The sequence below is a fragment of the Chinchilla lanigera genome, unplaced genomic scaffold (genome assembly GCF_000276665.1).
Source record: "Chinchilla lanigera isolate Chin_1 unplaced genomic scaffold, ChiLan1.0 scaffold00063, whole genome shotgun sequence".
NCBI lineage: Eukaryota > Metazoa > Chordata > Mammalia > Rodentia > Chinchillidae > Chinchilla > Chinchilla lanigera.
Genome location: NW_004955464.1, coordinates 8,309,637 through 8,333,719, shown reverse-complemented (window position 1 = coordinate 8,333,719; position 24,083 = coordinate 8,309,637). Strand labels below are relative to the sequence as shown.

At 34.5% G+C, this 24,083-nt stretch overlaps 1 protein-coding gene across 1 annotated transcript in view; it reads right to left on the bottom strand.

The window, feature by feature from the left end:
- Faf1 (Fas (TNFRSF6) associated factor 1) overlaps positions 1-24,083 on the bottom strand; it is a gene marked incomplete at its 5' end in the record, with an annotated part of 440,455 nt that overhangs the window by 144,079 nt on the left and 272,293 nt on the right. The window contains 4 exon segments of the mRNA XM_005398612.2: positions 6,846-6,927; positions 7,847-7,910; positions 8,820-8,946; positions 15,560-15,655. Coding sequence (XP_005398669.1) covers positions 6,846-6,927; positions 7,847-7,910; positions 8,820-8,946; positions 15,560-15,655 — 369 coding nt within the window.

Genomic DNA, 24,083 nt, shown 5'->3' with positions numbered 1-24,083 from the left:
ACTGTCACAGGATTACGGATATCAAATCCCAGTCTCCCAAGTGATGTCTGGGAAAGAAACAATCCTTCACATGGCAGATAAATCCTGGCACTAGGATTTTTACTGATGTTTATTTTTAGTTACTACAAATGTCTAATTATTCTCTATGGTACTTTGTTGTGCAGAAAACAATTCACTGGGGCAACAGGCATGAGAGGTAGGGAGACTATCAAGAGAAAAAGAATCTTTAAGAAACTAAGAGAATCATGATATGGGCTACTGGTAACTCTTTTGCAAATCTCATTAAGGAGAATAACAACCACTGGCTGCCACTTAGCCAAAGAGAAAATCTAACCTTCATTTAAAAAATCTTTTAAATGCCTGCAAATACAGAGTATGAGTTCTTTTCATGCCTTGACCCTCACTGATCTTCCCAGAGTCATCCCTTGCAATGCAAATCTCTGGCATTTTTTTGCTATAGAAATACCAAACTGGTTGTAGTTTCCTTCTGTTTACAAGTGTTATTGGCCTAAATATTTTTATCATTTGAGATTCAGGTCAAAGGTACCTCCTCTAGAAATCTTTCCCCTGAACTTCTTTTTTTTCTGTAACATAATGCATTATATGCATTTGTCAGTATTGTTTTATCTTTCCCACTAGACTGTGAATTTATGAAAGGCAGGAAATCTGTCCCAAATCCTTAGTGGGTATGTGATAAATATTTATGGCCCTCAACTGAATGAGCTTCTTTCTTAGTTAAGAATAAGAAAAGAGGTCATAAAGCTGATCAACATGTTATCAGATGTCAAAATTATGTCACAACATATTTAAACACAGGAACATAGAATACCAGCTTTGCTGAAGTTGGAACTCTACTTTAGACAGCACTATGAATTCCTCAAGAAAAAAAGGGAAAAATAACTATGAATGCTCTTACCAAGAAGTACTCTCAAATGAAATCAGTGTGAAGCAGTTTTCATTAAGATGGATTGAATGTGGCATCGTGAGAAACACTTTATCAAATGTAGTGTTTTACTTAGTGATTAACTATATACCAGTTGATGAAGCTCCTCAAATCCTTTGTAATCCCACCACTCCAATAAACATTTAATGAGTATATAAGTTCAAAAAGCCTAGCGAGGATTTAAACCTTCAATCTTGTTTTTATTTACTCTTGGAACTCAATTTCTCACTTCCAGTGAAGAAAGCTGGTGCTTGAGGCTCATCTGTTGCCCTGGTAAAATTAATGTGCCTCCCACAGTTTAAATTAAACATGTGACATTTAAGATGAAAGAAACTTAGCAAGAGCGCCACAGTATCAGTCATACTTACCTTGAAATGTTTGAACATTAATGAATTGTTTTCTTAAAAAGTGATTCATTCAGAAAGTTTAAAAAATAATATTGAAAAAGATTTATCTTAATTTTCAAAGGTGAACTCTGAAAAGTGGAGATGAAGTTTGACAACTGAGTCCTGCAGGACCACAGGCAGGAGTGAAAACTAAAGTGTGAGAGTATAGTGTAAACCCTACTTGTGTTGGAACATGTAGGCTCTTATTTGTACTCTACTGCTTATTACTGGTGCATCTTTGAACTAGTCATCCCTCCAATGGGAATACAGACACTAACTGTTCCTATCTCACTGGTTTGCTATGGTTAAAATGAGATATATAGAGGAAAATGTTTTATAAGTGATACAGCATTCTATAAATCTGAAGCAGTATTACTATTACAATACTGTACTCACACAACTGAAAAGAGATGTGTACAATTTGCCTGATGACTGTAATAAATGTACTGGCTTAGATTTAATTTTAAATAGTTTACCCATAATGAAATTAAGTTTTATTTAAGTTTAGAGAAATGAAATAAACTATGTATAAATTATTGATCTCTAATTTAGAAAACAGAAATAGGGAAAGAAAAAAAAGTCTTGAATAAGGGGAGAAAGATAAAGACATTTTAGTAGTCCAAAGATGTCAGGGTATTTTATGAATCTATTATGAAGTAAGACATTTGGTTACATGAACCAATAATTTTCATCTGCTAAAATACGTAGACCCTAATAAAAAGCAATCAATTGTTTCATTAGAAATATCCAGGAGTTAATAAATAAGAGCTTATGTTCCTTGGGGATTAACAGGCTGAATATATCTAAGTGCCAACTTACTGTACAAGTTACTTAGCGAAAGTTCTTTTATCTCTAATATACTGTATATTTAAGTGTTTGCATTTAAAAGTATATCGGGTGAGGTATACACAGTATATCTTACAGACACTTTTCAAAGAGTTTAAAAAATATCTTTGCCTATTTAGGGAGTTTAAGTTATGAAAAACACTGACATTTTCTGTTTATCTCAACTGCTTAGCAATTCTGCTACAAAACAGAGGCAGATATATCCAAATACACTCTTATAGAGGAATAATTTGGATATGCTTATATCCTACAATAAGCGATCACTTAAACATAATAGCATGCCCATGTAATAGAAGATTCCATAATCATTAAACTCCTGTTTTACTATAGCATTCATCCTTAGAAAAGATTCTTACGAATTTTTTTACTTGAATCTAACACAGCATTTAGAAAAAATACCCATTTTTCAGGAAAATACAAAAACTGTAGAAAAAGGTAAATAATATGAAGAAACAAATGCACAGATCCAGCATTTGGAACAATCTACAAATTGCGTGGCCTAACTTCTTCACAAAGCAAATGTCATGGAAAAAAAGAAGAAATAGTTCTTCCTCAAAAGATATTTAAGAAATCTCATTCTTAAATATAGTTTGTGTTCCTTGAATGGACTGTGGTTCCAAAATGAAACAAAACAAAACAAAACAAAACAGCTAAAAAGTCATTCTGAGACAACTGGTGAAATTTAAAAATGCACCAGGTATTAAATAATGTTAGGGGATTATTGTTAATTTTGTTTCATATGATATTGGCATTGTGATGAAGTAGGAGAATATCATTATTTCTGCAAAACGCATGCTGAAGCTTTCAGGATAGAGTAAGATATTATTTCCAGTGCTACCTTGGTAGTTGTTAATCTGTTCCAGGAAACACAATGAGTATCCAAAAGGACGAGTAGTAAACAAACTGTTTTGGCTGGAAAGGGTAATGAGTCACAGGGCAGCTGACACCGACAATTCTGATTTGTGAGGCAAGTACCAAACAAACGAATTAGGACCAAATTTGATGAATTTCACAGCAGTCAAATATCAAGATATGACTGTACTTTGAAATATTTCAGTAAAAATTATGAATACATAAGATATCCTATGTGTTCAAGTACTAATAACTTTAAAAGTTTAACTGCTATAACATAAAAATCATTTGAAATTTTCACTATATAGATCTTACATTTGTTTTTATAAATTTTGAATAATATTTTGTGCCTTTGTGGTGCTGGGGATTGAACTGAAGTTCTCACGCATTCTAAGTACATGTTCTACTACTGAGCTACATCTCTATCCCTGAATAATAAAATTTTAATGTATTTTCTGTTCCAACCAACATTTACCATTTTTAATCAGAAGGAAACCAAAATAAAAATTCATCATAAAAACTTATTCATTGAAATTACAAATCCAAATAAGCACAAAAACATAAATATTCAAATTTCAAATGCTGCTTTTTTGTCAGTTTGTAGCAGTTTAATTTTTGAAGTTACTAAAGCTTAAAACTCTTAAGACTTTGGGATGCTTACATGTGAAAGAAAAATGTATGACATTTTTTCATAATTATTGAATCTGGGTATAAGGGAGTTGGATGTTCATTGTACTATTTCTTTTCTGTGCTAAATTTTTTATAGTAAAAAGTTAAAATATTAGAAAATAACAAATACTAAACAAATGACAATATAACAATAGAAAGGAAAAAAGCTATGATAATAGGATTGTATAATGAATCAATTTTACATCAAATATCCATAAACATATACACCCAACACATCATAAAAAATAGAAAGAAGATAAAGTCATACCTCAGTATTCATCATTGATTTGTCCTGGAACTCATGATAAATGGGGAGTAAATTTTTCCCCATAAGAAGTAATGTAATTAGAAATAATTCATGAAAATTTTCTAGAACTTTTATATCTTATGGGGCTTTTACTGGGCTAATATAAGCCTTTTTAGGTCTAGTGGTACCACTCTTAACTGTTTTTTGCAAGCCAGGAGTAGCAATTAAGATGCATAACAGTACTATAGGTAAAGACAAACGTGGGGGTTCTGTGCTGTTTGAGAGCTACGACAAGACTGATGCAACTCTGAAATGCTGAAACATTTTTCTCATCAAAATGCAACAAGTACCAAAATATGACTATACAGAATAAAGTTAACTATTATCTGTATTAGAATACTTTCTCTTTGTTTTGTGGTATTTTCCATAAATCTGTATTTATAAAATCCATAAACTTGTAGGACACAGCTCTTGCCAAAAGAAAAACTAACCTGGGAAGAAAGATACAGAATGGATAATTATAAACAATGTGTTAATTGTAACAATAAGAACAGAGGGTTTCAGAGTAAAATAATAAAATGGTGGGTGTGGCCAATGTGACCTAAGTAGAAGAGTCAGCAAAGGTTAAGTCTCAGAGAAAGAGGAAAAGGAAAAGTTGTCCAAGCAAAAAGCTAGATAAAAGGCATTCTTGGCAGTAGGGAGGTAGAGTAAGTGTCTTAGTCACTTTTCTCCTTGTTAGGACAAAATACCCAATGCTCCCAACTAAAAGAAAGAGAGGGTTATTTTAGCTCATGTTTCAGGCCATAGTCGGCTGGCTCTAAGGCAGAATGCTATGGCATAGTGGCCTAGTGAAGGACTAGCTTCTCATCTCATGGCTGTCAGGAAACAGAGAGTGAAGAGAGGAGTTGGGAAGGGAGATATACTACTCTCCAAAGTCACAACCCAGTGACCTGCCTCTTTCAATCAGACCCCCTTCCCAAGAGCAAGCCAGTTACCCTCATAATCCAATCACCCTTCCAAACACATGAGACTTTGGGGGTCATTTTATCTCTAAACCGCAACAGTGAGATTATGGGGAAAAATAAATGGTACACTACATCAGAGAGACAGGAACTACATTTGATGAGGGGCCTTACTTGGGGAGGCAGAGGGAGAAGGAGACAGAGAACAAGGAGACCAAATTCCAATAACCACAACTCCAGAGATGAAGGCCTTAATGATTCCAGGTGGTACCGTGGGACCTAAACATCTTTTACAGGACAGTACTCTTCTACATTGTCACAACAGGAATTAAATGTCAACGTAACTTTTGGAGGGGTCATTCAAACCTCAGCAGAAGGGAATAAGAAGAAATTAAGCTGTATAGATAGCTGGGGCAATTATTGAGGTCTTAATTGTTTTTATTAATACACAAATAGTGATGTAGTTTATGTAATAAGTGTACATAAATACATTTATTCATAAATGTATTTTATAAATTCTTCTAATAAATTTTAATCTACATGATTTCAAGATCACAAAGCCCATTTTTATATTCAAAAAATCGTAATTTTGCCCATAGTGACTTTTGAAGAAAGAAATACTGCTATTATTAGATATAAAGAACAGCTTCTCCCTTACCTGTGGTCAAATGTGGCCTGGAAACATTAAATGGGACACTGTAGAAATAAATAATGTGTAAGTTTTAAACTATGTGCCATTCTGAGTAGCCTGATGAACTCTGCCGAGGATGTGAACGCCCCCTTTGTCCAGCTTGTCCATGCTGTCTATGTCTCTTGCTCATTATTGTTGTCTAGTAGCCACCTTGATTTTCAGATAGATTACCAAGGCTTCCCAATGCTCATGTTCAAGTTACCCTATTTTACTTAATAATGGCTGAAAAAGTGCAAGAATAGTGATGCCGGTTATTCATACCTGTTAAAGAGAAGCTGAAGAGTGCTTCTTTCAGATGAGTTAGTAGAAGTACAATAAGAGATTGTAAGACAGAGACATACACACATAGATACTACATTCATAACTTTTATTACATATACTGTTGTAATTGTTAATTTCTTACAATGCCTAATTTATTCATTGAACCTTAAAATGGAGGTGGGTTCAGTGGTAGAGGACATATTTAGCACGCGTAAGTTTGAGATTTCAAAACCTAGCACCAAAAACCAAATGAAAAATCAAAAACAAAATACTACACACACACCAAACCAAAAAAATCTTTATCATAAGAATGAATGGTGGGGGGCGGGAAGCATGGTACAAGCTGAAAATTCCTTATCCAAAATCCTTGGGACCAGAACTGTTTAAGATTTTGAACTCTCCCCACCAATTTGATAGTACATACACAGATATTACTGGTTGAGCATCTCTAATCCAAAAATGTGAAATACTCTAAAATCTAAACTTTTTGATTGTCATGGATGCCAAAATTGTTTTAGGTTTTGGATCACTTTGGTTTTCAGACTGTTGGATTAGGAATGCTCAGCCCACATACATAAAATTTCGTACTGTGTAAGATTTTAGACATTCACCATGGGGTCTTAGAATATAACACCCTGTACTGTTACATGGAATAGCCATTTTGGGAAAAATTGAAGGAAAAATCCTGTCAAGAACTTGTCATTTATACAAGTGAAAAGAATACAAACATATTGCTTGGTCCCTTGTAAGAAGATCTACCTTTTTTCTCCTGTAAAACAAACAGACAGACTTAAAATAAGCAGTACCCCCTTACACTAATGCCCCCACTAAAATGGGCACTGGGGTAAAGATAAGGTTGGTAGATGAACCAGAAACAAAATCAAGTCTTTAACTTCAAGGTGAAACCAGAAAGCATTGAGGATGCTTCAGGTCTACAGTAAACTCACAAGATGGATTTTCTTAATTAGAAAAGGTAGTGTGTACTTACATCTCGGGCTTTCACATAGAAGGCCTCTTGAAAAGCAGCTTCTAATGAGCCAATAAAAAAAACAGGATGGCAGTCACCATATCTATAGAAAAAAATTGGGTTTATTAAGATACATTTCAAATTCTCCTGAAAGTTCCTTAAGCCTTATCAATGACTCTTCAATGCTGGAGCTAAAGTCTAGTGTAGACCACACATTTTTTTAAAAGCAGGGACATGAGACTCAACATTTTTTAGAATTCTCCTAACCCTATCCTATTGCAGAACACTGCACTTTTACGTATATCCAGCAAGTGGATTTAATAAATGCTCTGAAGTCATACCATTTTTAAAGAACAATTCTTGGCTATTCATTTTCATTAAGATTACATTATTATGTTAGCCTTAACCTCCCCCTTCGTTCATATACTTGGGAACTGCAACAGGGAGGGAGGAAAGGTTCTTATAAAGTTTGTATATTACATCAGAAAATAACATTAAAGAGAAATATCATTTATTCCAAAATTGAAGGTTAAATATTAATTCTCTTTATTTTTAAACATCTTAGATACTCCTAAATGCATATAAAAAATTTTATAAGTCTTCAAAGAAGAAATGCTGAAGAACTCCAAAATAAAAATTCAATGAAAAAATTCACTTACATTTAGAAATTTTAAATTATTCTTTTAATATTATTTAAAACATTTTTTGTCTGTCCTAGGATATACTAAAAATCAATATCCTACATCTTATTCTTTTTGGGAACATAAAATTATGACTTTAATCTATTTATTACATTCTTATAATGATACAGAGTAAGTTAAGTATGTCTCTTAAGTGGCATGAATGGTTTCCTAATTATCTCACATGGAACACTATGTTTCCCTATAAGGACATACATTGATGATATACATTGGAAATTTTTAAGAATAAGTTTTAAACATTCTACGATTAAAATTTTCCCTGAAAACATCACAGTAGCATAAAAGAATGTCAATTTTATATAGTTAATATCCTAACCCTACCTTGAAGAAAACTCTGCTGTAAATTGTAATAAGGCATCTCCTTCATTTTCTGCGTTTTCTGGCACTAAAAAACAAACAAAAGAAAAAACAAAAACAAAAAAACCAAAACAAATAGACACAAAAAACAAACCACATAACATCTAATCCCACATATAAGAAATATATTTAATCAATAAAGAGGAAATAAAATCAAGTTTTAGCTTCTGTGATATATCTGAGGGGATACTTTAACTCAATATACATTAAGAGATTTCATTACACTAGAATCAAAAAGAGCCTTTAAAATATTCCAAGCTCATATATTTTGGAAATCAACAGACACAATCCTCTCAAGCATCCAAAATATGTGCCAGTTGTCAAAATTTCAATGTTTTCTTGAAATAGACATCTTGTGATTAAATTATGTAAAAGGATCTGAAATTAAGTATCTCAATAATTGGAAAATTGTCAATTTTAACTAAATATTACATCTATTTCTGTTCATAGTATGGACTTCTCTAATTTCATAAATCAAGTGAACCATTTAAAGACATTGTGATCATTTTGCATATAGCACTGCTTGTCATTCTATAATATGTATCTCCTGAGTAGAAGGGAGAAATGGCACATTTATTTTATACTGTTTTCCTTCCAAACATGGGTAGCAGTGAATGAAAAAGTACCATTGCTATTCTTCACATTGATATCTCTGATATGATATGGAGACAATACTCACACAAAATATAGGTTTTTGTAGGTTTGGAATAGAGAGTCAAAACTCACATATGAATCGAAGGTTATATTCTTATGAATGTTTGGAGATTTGATTACTGCATTAGGAATCTCTGGGCTTAATATAAATCAAAACTCAAATTATGAATGTCCACTGTCAAAACCTAAAGGCCAGTAAAAGATTTTTAATGTCGTTGTTTCTAACTTTGAATACTAGAAGGGAGAACTGTAATGCTGGCCCCAAAGAGCTATTAATACTCACTCATTGGAGATTTTCTCAGGGCAGATGACGGCATGCCGAATACTTCTCCATCATCCACCCCAAATTCTGAAGCATCTTCAAAGTCATCTCCATCGCTATCACTAACCATATGAACATCGGTGCTTTGCTATTTAAGGAAAGTCCTCATTAGATTCATGGTAACTTTAGGATATGAAATTCTAAAGTTATGTAACTGTCACAAGACATTGATGTTACAATAGCTTTGTCAAATATGAAGTTATTTGCTAAAGTTAAACTTAATACTTTGCATTTTAAGGCTCAAATATATTTCTAAACTTGCTGTCAAGCTTGTAAACCTAAGGTTGGAGACTGAGAGAAAATGAAGGCTGCTAACAAATTCAATGAAGATAGGAATCTTTGTTTTATCCCTAGTCTACAGTTAAGTCCTTAATAAATGAGAAAAATATGTAACTATGAAAGTCAGAGACAAAGCAAACTATGAGTTTCTCAAAAAGCTCATACCGGTCAATGCTCAGCAGGCAGAAACGATAGTAACATTTTCAAACTTGCCATTTCCACACTGCAGGGGTTCTCAAATTTCTCATTAATAAAAAAAAGATACATATAGTACATTATCCTTAGTGTTACTGGAAGATAACATGTACACTATATATGAAAGTTCTGTGTAAAAGGAAGGCTATTAAACATGAGATGTAATAATAATATTTTAATTCAATAAACGTTTATTGAAAATTTACTACATGCCCGACAATGATAAACATGCTCTGTTTATTTTGTTTTCAGCAACACCAGTTGAAACTTACATATTAAAAATGTCAGCTTCAATGTAGGAACTAGGATGCTATTCTAGGTTAGAATAAAATTCCAAAATACTGAGATTTAAAACATTTAACCTGGTTGAGAGTACTAGCAAATACTTATTGTCTTGGGTGAAAAGAGCATCCAAACAAAGTATATGGCTAAATGCCTATCACTGTGCTAAAAAAATAGTCTATGAGGGCTATTTATTAAGTAAATTTTTTATTTTAAAAAACATGGTGGTATGTACTTAAGTTATAAAAATAGGGAACCTATTTGAACCTTCAGAATCAAACTCAAAGCCTAACTTAGAAATGAATATTTGCCAGTAAAGCATTCAAACAAACAGAATCAAAATCTTATAAAGTAGAGCTACAAAGAATATTAGAGATGAGCTACTGAATCACAGATTTTAAAGCTGGAAGAGATCCTAGAGATATTTCATCAGTGGTTTTCTAACTTTTTCCCATAGGGTTACTGTCCTTCTTCAGGCTCAAACAAAATATTACATAAAATTATAATGCATAACATATAATGTGAATACATAATTATAAAAGTAGGTTGCTGTGGCTGAAGGATAGGGAATATAGCTGATGTGCCTCAGAATAAAATCAGGATACCGTGGAGCAATTTTAGAGCTACTGACCCAGTTAGTCTGGCAGTTCTAAATAAGGAAGTTGAGCTATTTACTCCCATTGACTTAGTATGCTCAGTGTTTCCTTTCCAGACATATCCAAGCATTAACACAAAGAATCATATTATTTTTCCTCTCATCTTTAAGACAGGCTTTTTAATGCTTTGCACAGACAAGATAATAAAGATGCACTTTGGAGTAAACTAATGAATGGTCCTTGCTTTAAGCCATTTACTTGCTATTCTGGCTCTACCACTATTTCTTATAAAAGCCTTGATTCTACATGCAATCCTAATCCTTCCTCAGTATTTCATTCTCTAGAGCCAAGCTCTCTTCTTGGATTAAGCTATTCAACATTTAAAAAATTCAAAACCTTTTCTCATTTTAAAGCAGTGAAGGAGCCTTCTCTGCAAAGCAATACACTTACTAGGACAACTGCTCTTGAATTGCCTTTGTATTTCAGGGTGTAAAATATCTGGAGCATAAAGTTTCTTTTAACTTTGAAGTGTAGTCAAACAGGTAAAGTCTCACAGTCTACAAAGTACATTCCATGTTTCTTTGCTACGCTCATGATTCACAGGAAAGAAGAAGAAAATAAAGGACCAACATGACAAACTTTGAATCCTCTACGAGCTAGGGTCTCATCTCAGCTATCACTTCATCTCACCTAGTGTCCACTCCTCCCTTTGAGATAAATCAGGTTAAGAAGGAGGGTTGAGAGACATGGTGCAGGAAAAAAGAGAACATTTTATATAGCATACTTTTTTTTCTTTTCTCACTCCCTTTACCTTACTGTCCCATATCTATCCTCTGTCTAAATTGTTTCAATCAAGTCACATCCCCTTTCCATAACAGTACTACCTCATACTACAACCATGACTAATTTTCGACAGGTGTTCCCCAAACCCATTTTTCAATTTTCCTTTGCAAAGTATAGAATATCTCAATCTCTTAAAATCCCCGAAAAAAAAAAATCCTACAACTGTAAGATCTTTAAAGGCAGGTATCTAAAAAGCAGATTTTGTTGAAAAAGTATATTTCAAATATGAATAATTGAAGTATCTGCAAGAATGAGCTACTTAATTATGTATAAGGGACTCCCAATCTCTTCACATTTTCGTATCAGCCATCTAACAGGCTAGGAAAAGCTTTTTCTAAAAAATGAGATAAACAATCTTTTTTTCATTAATGTTTGCTGATGAGAATAGATAATCTCTTGGTATCAGTCATGGATGCCCTAAAATTCTCTGAATCTAGAGAACTATTTAATCAGAATTTTAAAAACAGCTTAAAAATCTGTGATTCTATTTTCATTGTTTACTGCATTCATTTATTTCCTTTATCATTCAACAAACATTTACAAACCTCGCCTGCACCACGCTGTGTACCTGTGTGAAAGATGTAGTCTGCGGTGCTCTCCAGGAGCACCATACAACATATACAGATATGACACATAAATTCAGGGAAGAGTACCTAACTTATCATGCAGGGAATGGGGGAGTGGTCAGGGAAAACTTTCTGGAGATGATAACCAAACTGTTTGAGATAAAAATTTAGGACTCTTAGCGGTATTAAAGCAAGCTCATAATTGAAACAGAAGTTCCTTTCGGCAGATGTTCACCAACCACTTAAGTTGAAGCACAAGTTTAAAAGACAGAGAAGCCGGGCATGGTGGCACATGCCTGCAATCTCAGCTACTTATGACACTGAGGCAGGAGAATTCTGGGTTCAAGGACAGCCTGGGCAACTTAACAAGATTCTGTCCCCAAATTAAAAAGTTATAGAAGGGCTGGGGATATAGCTCTTACCTTCCATGCATGATCCCCAAAACTTAAAAAAAAAAAAAAAAAAAAAGGCTAGGTATACAGAGATCAAACATGGTGCTAGCCTTCAAGAAATTCCCATTCTAAAAGAAAGATATGCAAGGTTCTGGGCTCAATTCCTAGCACTGCCCCCTTCAAAAAAAAAGTAAGAACTTTCTGTACACATATATTATACATATCTCTGTAGCTATAGCTGTATATATATTTTTTCAATAGCAGAAGAGACACCAGTATAGATGGCTGTTCATTAGAGAATGAATTGAGAAAAAAAAAAAAAATCACAAAAAATTTATAGAACGGGAGTGGCTGACAAAACTTTACATTTAGGAAGCTAAAGATTCAAGAAGAAACAACTGTGGTATGTGAAAAAAATAACAACCAAAGAAATCTGAATTTATAATTAGAAGGGGTAGGGTTGAATACTGTATCACTTTCCAGATAACTTTGGGCAAGTGCCTTCATGCTACAGTTGTAGAATATGAAATACAAACTTCCAAAATACTCTAAACATTAAAGGACATAACACCACATTGTATATTATAAAAATTATACCCCTGGCTTTAAAAGTTGAGTTCAGCTTTAGTCACAGACAAGGAAGAAGTCCACTGTGAGTTAAGTAGAAGATGAACTAGAGGCATCCCCTTGAAAGGGATTGTGGGATCTCAGCCCCTTTTTCTTTTTTCTCCTTCTTGGTCATGTAGGATGTGAGTGGCTTTGTTCTACCATGAGCTTCCTAGCCTGATGTGCAGCCTTGTCACAGGCCCAAAAGCAAGGTGATCAACTGATCACTGACTGACACCTCTTGAGTTGATTATCGAAGAACTTTCAGTAATGGAAGGCAGACTAATATAGTAGCTTTCATCTTTTTTGATAACAACCATGTAACGTGTGAGGTGATAACTTATTTTGATCTAAAAATCTCCATTTCCCTGATGGTAAATGATGCTGAGCATTTTTAAAATACATATGTTGGCTATTTGTATATCTTCCTGTGAGAAATGCCTATTTAGGTCCATCAGGAATTTTCAAATGGATTATGTTTTCTTGCTACTGAGTTTTTATTTTTGTTGTATATTAACCCCTAATCAGATGTATGATGTACAAATATTTTCTCCAGGCTATAAGCTGTTTTCTAACACTATTATCTGTTTCTTTGGCTGAGTGGAAGCTTTTTAGTTTGATGCAGTCCCTCTTATCTGCTTTTGTTTGTTACCTATCCTTATGGAAAAACAAAACTGAAACATCATTGCCCAAGACAATGCCAAGGAGACTTCCCCCCGTTTTCATGCAGTGTAGTTTTGTAACTTTAGATGGTATGATTTAAGCTTCAGATTTTATTTTTATATGTGGTATGAGATAAGCATGCAATTTCAATCTTTATTCTGAAGCAACTGTCCTTTTTCCATCGCGTGTTCTTGGTAAAATCAACTCAACCTTATAAACTCATAGGTTCATTTCTGGGGTATCTAGTTCTAGTCTATGCACCTGTTTTAACAACAGTACCTGTTGTAAAAGTATGCTGTTTTAAATATAACAGCTTTGTAACATATTTTGAAATCAGGCAGTGTGATATGTTTAAGTGTAATTTTTTTGCTAAGGTTTGCTTCACTACTTGGGGACTTTTGTGCTTCTGTAAAATTTTTAGAATTTTTAAATACTTCTTTGAAAAACATTATCGAGGTATTATTGGAATTTTGATAGAGACTGAATTAAATTCATTTATAAATTTGGTAGTGAGTATATCCTAATTACAGATTTGAGTATAAAAAACCATCCTTCCATCCTAGGGGAAAGTTCCATTCAATCATAGTGAATGATTGTTTTAATGTGCCACTGAATCTGATACACCACTATTTCGTTGGGAATTTTTACATCTATGTTAATCAGAGATATTGGCCTCCATAATTTTCCTTTATTGTAGTGCTGTTGTCTGGCCTTAGTAACAGAGTAATGCTGATGTTGTAAAGTAAGTTTGGAAGTATTTTCTCCTTTATGATGTTTTAGAAGAGTTTAAGAAATCCTGGTATTCTTTAAACGCTGGTAGAATTCAGCAATGAAACCCTGGGGGCCTGTTTGTTTGGTTGTTTTTAATGGGAAATATTTATTACATACTCGATGTCCTTACTCTTTATTGATCTATTCAGATTTTCCATTTCTTCTTGATTCAGTCTTAGTAAGTTGTATATTTCTAGAAATTTACCCACTTCTTCTAGGCTACCTAACTTGTTAGACAGTTCAGTAAATGCCCCTTCCACCTCTTTTCACAAGAAATATGTTCAAACACCTCCACTGAATGGTCCCAATCTCAAATAGTAACAACCCCTACATACACTGTGATTTTTTTTTATATGTCAACACACAAATTTGATGCCCTTTCCATCTTAAGCAAGCACTTATTATGCACTTAACTTTTACAGTTTGGGATAAAACAGCAAAATCCACATGATTTTTCCTTTTTTATACATTTATGAGGAGAAGAGTCATTCTTTGTCCTTCTTTGGTCAAGACATTTACCTTTTCCCATAAAGGAAATATTCTGCAGCTTCTCTTCGTCTGTTAAGTTGATTTGGTATAAAGTGTAGTACAAATTCAGTATTTTCTTAATGATTTGCTGCCTAGATGATCTGTCCACTGCAGAAAGTAAAGTACTGAAGTCCCCTATTATTATTGCTTCCCCCTTCAATTGTCTTAGTATTTGTCTTACATATTTAGGTACATGTATTTTTTAAATGTTAAATCCTTTTAAAATCATGGTAATAACTTCTTGTAGCACATAGTATGAGCTCTATTAATAGTTTTTAAATGAAAAAATGGTAATGCCTATATTCGTTCATCTTTCAAAATTAATATAACCAAGGTCAGAGTTAGGCCTGGAAATACTACCTGTAGGTATGGAACAAAAATAAAGTACTGTCTTTTAATATTCACACAGAGGCACAGCATATATATAAACATGTTCAATCTTATCTACCCTTTTGGTTTGTCTCTTCTTTGTGTGTATATTGCTATTATTGTGTTTTTTGCATTATGCCGTCATTACCAGTTTACTGATCACCCTTCACTCTGAGTACCCTGGTATAGCCACGGTGTTATCCACCTTTGTTACCCAACATCAAGCAGCATCTGGCTCATAGAAGATGCCCCACCCAATGCATTCAAAGATCTCCCAGGATCAAGCCTGTTAAATGTACTCAACTATATCGGTATGAGAAAAAATAAAAAATTTCCTTGTCAATGTGACAGTTCTAAGTAAAAATCATTTTAAGCATCTGTCTGAATTCTGTCTGTTGAAACATGAAACTAACAGAACATGAAGGAGCCCATTAACAATAACCTTGCATGGAAGGCTCCTGCCTTCACGAATTTACTGAGACTTTATTCACGCCACATTAACTTTACCAATTCATTGCTGTGGCAGATTAAAAAAAGAAAAGAATAGGAAGTGGGCAGGTGGGTTGAGGACACAAGCCTTCTGTTCAATGAAAGCTGGCAAATGGGCTTACCTCTTCTGACTGCTCCCGGGTCTGTGCAGGTGAAGACCTTCTTCCCACAGTGAGTCGATGGCAGGGATAAGAGAGCCCTGACTCAGCAAGACACATCTGCAGGGAATAGAATCCAGCTTGTGAACAAAATGTGGTTATGTTTCAAAAAAGAATTTTACTTTTTGGATATTTTCAGTTTTTCTATTATTTTTGGAACTAGACTAGAAAGCTTAAGTTTTTCCACATTTGAGATATTATGGTCACCAAGGCTAACTGTCATTAAATGACAGACTGGAGCTCCAGAAAACTGTGGTAGTGAACCATGAGGCAAATCATACACCCCCGAAGTGCACTTCTATTTTCTAATTAGTACAGTACCACCTCTATTTCCTAACTCGCAGTACCTGGAAGAGTATATGCTGAAGGCATTTAGTTTTTTTCTCATTTTAACACATAGTTACAAAGTGCTTCAAGCTTTAATCTGTATTAATACACAATTTCAGGAGCTGGGGATTTAGCTCAGCAGCACAGCGCCTGACTGGCAAGTGCAAGGTCATGAGTTTGATTCCCGGTACCGGCAAAAACAACAACAAAAAAAACAAAAAAAAACACGATTTCATATATTGTTAAAGCTTATAAACTTATAATACTTGTAAACAATCTAGCATGGTACTTGGTACTTAGTACACAGTCAGTTTCCCATCCTCATTATCAGTGTTATCTAAAATAGTATCAAAAGAACCCACGTGACTTAGCCAAAACAATTAAGGCAGATATTTACTTCTATTGTAAATATCTACTTACAAATATTTACTTCTATTGTAGTTTACAGTAGGTCAGAAAGTAACAATTCAGAAGTTTAAATTAAATTTGGGTACACATAAGCAAATATGACTTCATTTTCAGTTCTATGAATACTAACTGATTTCGCTTCAAACAAAAGGGTCTAATAATTCTTAAAAGATACATTTAAAAAATTTATATGTTCCAACAATTTATTCGTCCCTATTAATTAATATACATGCATCAAGTTATCAGTCAACAGTATCAAAAGGAAGGAAGTATTCAGGGTAAAAACTATAACTCCAAACCCAAGAGATAACGAAAACAGAAAAACGTAATTTTTTTAAACAGCAAAAGAGGACCAGTATTATGAAAAAAGATCTTATGCAGCTTTTTCCCAGCAATTGCAACATTATTTATGTCCCTTGCCACCTTAAACTTTGTTGCAGTACACAATTTTCATCTCTAATGGGTACAATCTTAATATATTACTGAAAAGACTGGGTTAAGCCATCTGTAGGCTCCTTGCCTGCATGTGGCATACCTATTAATGCAAATGCACAAGTCTGACACTCTAGTTTTATTATTTGTGTATGTTTTTAAATAAATCAAGTGGTAAAATGTGATCCTCTGTGTTTTAAAGGGAACATTAATAAAAGAAAGGTTTTTTAAAAATTGTATCTCAAGCTTGTCATTGTTCTAACAATGCACCAGCACAGTGAATTCCATCCAGGCTTGAGAATGCTAGTGGGCACTCGCACAGAACACAATCATTGTCATACTCTGAGGAGATGAAGATAAATATGAACAGCACTGAATATTGCTTTAATAAAGGGTAACTGACCTACAATAAACTACATATATTTTGAAGTGTACAATTTGGTTAAGTTTCAACATATGTATACAAATAGTATTTTTTAAAACACCTGATTTTTTAATTGTTATGAATGAGCTTAATATATATTTAAATTACAAGAAGTGCTTTACATGAATTACTGTACTTAATTCTCACAGTAACCCTGGTGGGCAGTTATTATTATAATATACATTTAAAAGATGAAGTTACAAGTCAGGTGTGGTGGCACACACCTATAATACCAGCATTCAGGAGGCTGAGGCAGGAGAACTTTGAGTTTGAGGCTCACTTGAGCCAGATAGCAATATTTGGCCTCAGCAAATCAAACCAAACAAAACAATAAAAGATGAAGTCACTAATGTTAACAGAGATGAAGAATCTTGCCCAAGGCCACAGAGATTCTGGGTAGTGAGCCAAAATTACTATCAAGTAGTTTTATCTCCTAGCCAATAAAAACCTACACAATTAAACAACTATTAAGACCCTACTATATCTTGTCTTGTGGTCTGATAAACAACAATTGTGTTCTTTGGCTTAATTAAAACAGCTACTCCTAGAGGCCATCATTTGTCAGGTATTATACATGTCTACCATATATGACAACTCTGCAAATTAAAGATTATGATTATACAGACCACAAAACAGGCTTAGAGAGGTAGAATAACTTGTCTAAGGTAAATCAGTTACTAAGTGGCAAGCCAGTTCTAACTCCAAAGGTCATGGAGTTTTCTACTACACAACCTTCCCAATACAAAGCCTTTTGTGATTAAGGAGTTCTGAGGATGACTGATGTCAGGATCACTCCTTTAAATTTTCAGATGCTCACTGTTCAGCTGGATAGATTATTGAGGTCGTTTTAAACTAAACTGAGCCATGAGGCTGGAACTTAATTTACTGCCAACCAGAGCATAAATCAAAAAAGCTTACTTATTTTTATTCACAATTCAAACTTTTTTAAAGAATGACTTATATGCAAGCAAAGTCACAGAGCTTTAATGTGTGGCAGGCTGAAGCAAGCTCATTGAGAATGCTAGTTACCAAGTACGTACTCACTTGTCTGGACTAGCCCACTGCCACATTCTTGTAGCAGGGTTAAATAGCAGTTTAGTCACCTCACAAGAAAGCACACTGTTAAAAGGAAATGACTAATAATATTCTGGAACCAATCAAATATTAAAAGAGATATGCAAGTCAAGATCAATTATCTACAAAACTCCTGTGTAAATTGCTCAGAAAACTGTTCACTGCCTGGCCTTGCTGTGTTACAGTCTTCAACTGATTTGGCAAGTTGATAAGATTTAATGAAATAAATACCAACAGTAACAAATTTTGAGTTTTTTTCTTTTTGCTTTGCACACAAATGCACGCAAGCAAGCACAGTGCAAAGAAACAAGGATGTCCACTATAGATGATGCCTTCATTTTAGATTAAGATAGAGTTGGTAGGTCTTTAAAATTCATCAGTTGCTAGTATCCCATGCAAGAGGCCACAGATCTTGAAGCCCTAGATGAGTCACATGAAATCATTATACTTTCCCCTGCTAAGCATCCTCTGCCCCATTCCAAGATATGAATGAGAATTTCCAGGGAGAAAAGACAGCAAGGCTACTATTAAATTTCTATTATTAGTAGCCCCGCAATCCAGAAAGATTTCAAATGAGAGGAATGTTTCTTCCCTCACAAAGAACTAATGTAATACTACTGTTTACCAGGGGAGAAAACTGAGGTACAGAGAGGTAGTTGTTTCCCCTATGTCTCATATCTATTTAGTGATAGAACAAGCATGTTTTCTTGACTCTGAAGCTAGGTTTTTCTAAATAATTTTATGATTTTTTAAAGATGTTATAGCTAATTACAGAAATACAAATTATCTTGGTTTAATTATCTCATATTTTCTTTAAATGATTTTAGAAATGTAAATGAAAATAATTTAAAATGCCTCTGACGTGTGTGCGTGTGTGCATGTGCGTGCACCTGCTGCTGAGGCCTGAACCCAGGGTCTTTGTGCTGAGCTACATCTCCGCCCCTTTTAAATTTTTAAAATTTTTGATGCACTGCCTAATTTGCTCTGTTTCCCAGAATGGGCTCAAACTTGTGGTCTTCCTGCCTCAGCTACCCAGAGGGCTGTGGTTACAAGGACACGCCATCATGCCAGTGGTGCAGTGGTGGGGTTTCTTTTTTTTTTTTTTTTTTTTTTTTTGGTTTTTCTCCGGTACCAGGAACCGAACTCATGTCCTTGCGCTTGCCAGGCAGGCGCTTTGCCGCTGAGCTAAATCCCCAGCCCCTTGGTGGGGTTTCTTTTAATCTGACAGCATCCAGGAGAATCATCTGATGCTACTTTCTTCTCCTTAACATTGTAATTGCCCATATCTATGCTTCCTCACATTGGTCCAATATGATCTTGGGTCTTCTCTACCAAGAACAGGTTGTTCTACACAGGAAGTTTTTTGTTGTTTTAAATCTTCTACTGCATTTCAGCTCCCCCAACCAGATTATACCTTACGGAGATAAAAGAGTTGCTTCCTGTAATAGAATTAGTGGAATTTCTAGGCAGATACATTTCTATTAACTAAACATATAGATACCACAGTATTCTTGGATGTTGTTATTTATTCTAGTGAGCACAATGGAAGTTTTAAGTACTTCAGAATACTTCTGAAGACTACTAATTTATACCAAAGAATTATAGCCCTACTAAACAAGCTTAACACTACACAGTGGCACAGTATTTCACAGACCTATTTATAGAGAACATTCAGGTTTGCTTACCATAAAGTACTCACTAAACAAGAAGATGGGCAAGTTGTTATTGCAAGATAACTTTAAACCAAGTAAATCATTTCAGTTGAATCAAGAGTTTTGTTTCAAAGTCAACTCTTTTGCACATAGGTCAACATTCCATGCTGTGAATTAAAATGGCTTGTTTCTCATATCTTGTATTGCTTTATATAATTGCTTTTGAGCACCCTCTGGTGGAGGGCAGAAGAGGAACATGAATGTATTATTTCTAATCAGGGAGAATTGTGAAGGGAAAAAAAGTTTAATGTGTAAATTTCTTTTGATTCCTCATTTCTTCCCCTTGTTATTTAATAATTGAGGTCATTCAAGAATAAGTCATATTAACCATGTAGTCACTCAGAGTCTATAATTCTGTCATTCAACCATTTTTAAGTTCTTATACATATATCAGGCACGTGGATGCAGGTAAACTGCACTTAAGGCCTATCTTTGATATTTACCAGGCAGGCTGCATGACTTCACAAGACCTCAGTTTCCTCATCTGAGAAATGGGACTAATATCTTTATTAATAGCATTAATGGACTTGATGAATTCCATATTCATTTTTCTCACCTTGAATGATTTTTTTTCAGTTGATACTCAAGGACATAACCTGGCACATCCTCCCATGTACTACATTCCACTATATTTTGTATACTGTATATAGATTTGTTTGTTCATTGATCAAAAAATGTGGCATGCACTTGCTTATTCTTCTCTCTTTATATTGCTGCTGTCTAGGTTTTCCTTAGCATTCTGTCCCACCTGTCTACTTCATAGCTAAGTGAGGATAACACAAGAAAATGTGAAAATACTTAAAAACACATCTCAACTTCTTAAAATGTGGTGAACCTACGGCACACAGAGCCCTCTCTGTTGGCACGCTAGCCAAGTAGCCTCAGCATTGCCCTAGCAGCTGAGCATTAGCGGTGACTTGTCTGAGCTTTTGCATGGCCAGTCAGGTTTACTTGCAGTGCTGGCACTTTGCAATAAATAAGTGGGTTTGGGGTTGCAGTTTGGGCACTCAGGAGCTAAAAGGTTCACTATCACTGCTATATACTCTCCCCAACCTTAAAGTTTTCTGTGTCTTCTTAAAGCACTTGGTGTCTTTTGGTAGTCAGTCATACCCAATGACACTTCAACAAATCTTCCAAAATGAACATCTTTTATTCAACTAGTTCCTAGGGGAAGACCAGAATCCTAGATGAGAGCTAGGCAGACACAGACAGGGGGTATGTCACAGGCAGATGCTTTATGTAGGTGGGCCAAGGAGCTGGACCTGACTGAAGAGATAAAAACAGAGATCAAAAACTGTTTTCATACATTTGTAGGACATAGCTCTGTATGGCATTTCCGCTACTGGGGAAGGGGTCATCCTGAGACAGACAGCAATGGTGCTTCAGTGAATGCAGTGGATCAGCAAATTTACTGTTTGAGGCTGGGGAAAGGAATAGAGAGTGTCCCACTGAATGTGGAGAAATTCCATCCTAAAATACTTCCCTATGTTTCTCAAATCATTTTTACTTGCAACAAGGAAGTTCATGGAAAAACATGCATCACTGTAAGGCTATTTCTTTTGTATATAGATGTCATATGCTTCCTTGGGTGGGTGTAAAAAAAAAAAAAAAAAAAGAGTAACTATGAACTTGGGACTCCAAAGCCACACTGCCAGGGTTTGAAATCCTGACTCTACTCGCCAATAGCTGATATGACTGAACAACTCTGATATTTTCTTAGCCTCAGTGTCTGCTTCTGTAAAGTTTAATAGTAACAAAACTGTTGTGAGGGTATCAGTCTACTTATCATACTTGACGATGTGGATTTTGCTACATAACTGTGGGAAAGAAACTACTTGTTTTAAGTGCAAAAAACTACTATTTACTCACTTAACCAAGTTACTGAGCTGCCACCATGGGACAGTTTCTGCTCTGATGGAACGAATGGTCCACTAGGCTATAGGCTTACAAATAGAGCGCTGTTTTATTCTGCTACATTTAATCCTTATTATGACTTGTTAGAACGAACTTGGCCGAGTCTGCCACAGTGCTATTCCACAAACAAAAATGAGGGTCAGAGTCACTCATGATCACGGAGCTAATAAAAAGTAGAGTGGAAAGTTGATTCCTACCTTTTTTTTTTTTAATAACAGCACTTTTACTTGAAATATGAACCAATCTGGTTAGCTTGTTAATTTTTTTGGTGCAAGAACATAGCAAAATTAAATTATGAAAAACAATCTTAAGTTTTAGATGTCATTAAATTACCCAAAATGTAGAACTATACTTTAAGGCATAAAAAGACAATGAAGGAAATAAGAGTAACCTATTAGGATTTTCTTTTTTAAAGTTAACTTCAGGCCAGGGATATAACTTAGTGGCACAGCACCCACCTAACAAGCACAAACTACTAAGTTCAATTCCTGGTTCAAGAAAAAAAAAAAAAAGTTAACTTCAACAGCAAGGAAATTTGTAGTGAAATATAACTTTATACTTCTTAGGTCAGATGTACTTATTACATCATTTGAATTATTCTGTTGAGTGAAGTATACTTTGAAACCACTGTCATGAAAGAAAATGACAATGGATTGTGCTTGGGGAAGACATTAGAAAAGATATATCAAATGTTCCCTGATTCTTCATCTATTCAAATATACCAGTGTTCACAGGATGATCTGTAGGTCACATCTGACTCATATATTACCTTGTTTCATGTGGGGCAGTGTTCAATACAATGAACATTCTATAGTAACTGAAAACCAAACTTTTGAGTTATTTTTTTAAAATTGTGAAAGTATCCTTTTCCAGAAGAGATTAAAATTTTCTATGTATCACTGGAGATTTCACATACAATGATTTAACAAAGCAAGAAGTATGAAAAAGTTTTGCTGCCAAAATGAAAAATACAAATACCAAAAGAAATCACGTGTTAAAATAAAAACATGCACATCTCCCAATAATTTGTATTCCATGATAATTATTATTGTTGTTATTATTTAATTAGGTTCTATGGAACCATCTATTGAAAGGTATTCACCAGTTTATGTTAAATGGGTGAAAAATCTATCTTGGATGCAGTGAGTTTGGGTTGTAAAAGCAGCAGTGCTTATTTTATCTCTCCACAAAGTGTTGCTGAGATAATTACTGCTGACAGCTTTATTCAAGGTTCATTTCACTTTTTCTGCTATTTTTCTCTGGTTAGAAGTTCAACGGAGCCCATGGGAAGCCACACCCCTCACACCTGTTAGGCTTCTTCATGTTACTGAGGGCCAGTATGGACATGTCACTTCAAATTAGTATTGTACCAGGGCGCTAACTGTGACAATTACTTATCACAGGTTTAACTTTAAAAAAAAAAAAAAAGGAAAAAAAAGTTTCTAATTCAACCACAAAAACAGTGTCACCAAGTGTAATTTAAACCTATAAAAGTAGATTGGATAAAAACAGAGAGCTACAGATAGGTTCCCAGGGTTGAGCTTTGTGCAGTATCTGAATTATGCAAGAATGCTATGCAACTGAATATTTCCTTTAAAACAAAACCAAACCAAAAAGGTAAACATGGCAGAGAGAGCAATTACACTTCACCAGCAAGCCAGCACCTCAAGTTTTCTTCTTTGTGCTTTAATGTTTGATTCATTTTGTTAATTCTTCTGTGTCAAGTAACTAATTCAATAATGAAATTTCCAGCCAAAATAAAGTAGCTACCTCTAAATTTACCAAAGGAAAGAAATAGTTTTATATTAGGAAGGAAACATTCTTCCGTTTGTTTTTAAGTCATACTCAAGCCAGGAAATTATCAGAGTGAGTAGATAAAAAGGAAAAAACTCATACTCTTAAATGTGCTTCAAGCTAGTTATTATAATGCTCTCTGTTTCAAGTGCAAAATAATCTCAGAATTATGCCACCTCTGAAAAGACCTGGGATGGTTGGGGATGGTTAATATGGACTGCTGTGAGGCTAATTGTGGATCTTCAGTTAATTACTTTCTCCTGTTAGGGGATTTAAAAATAAATAAAATGGTCTTTTATTCCATTTTTATTTCAGTTTGGACTAAAGAAAATATAGAATGATGACGGCTAAACATGAACACTTCATTGTTTGCTGCTGTTATTTAGATGAGGAACCAAAAGAC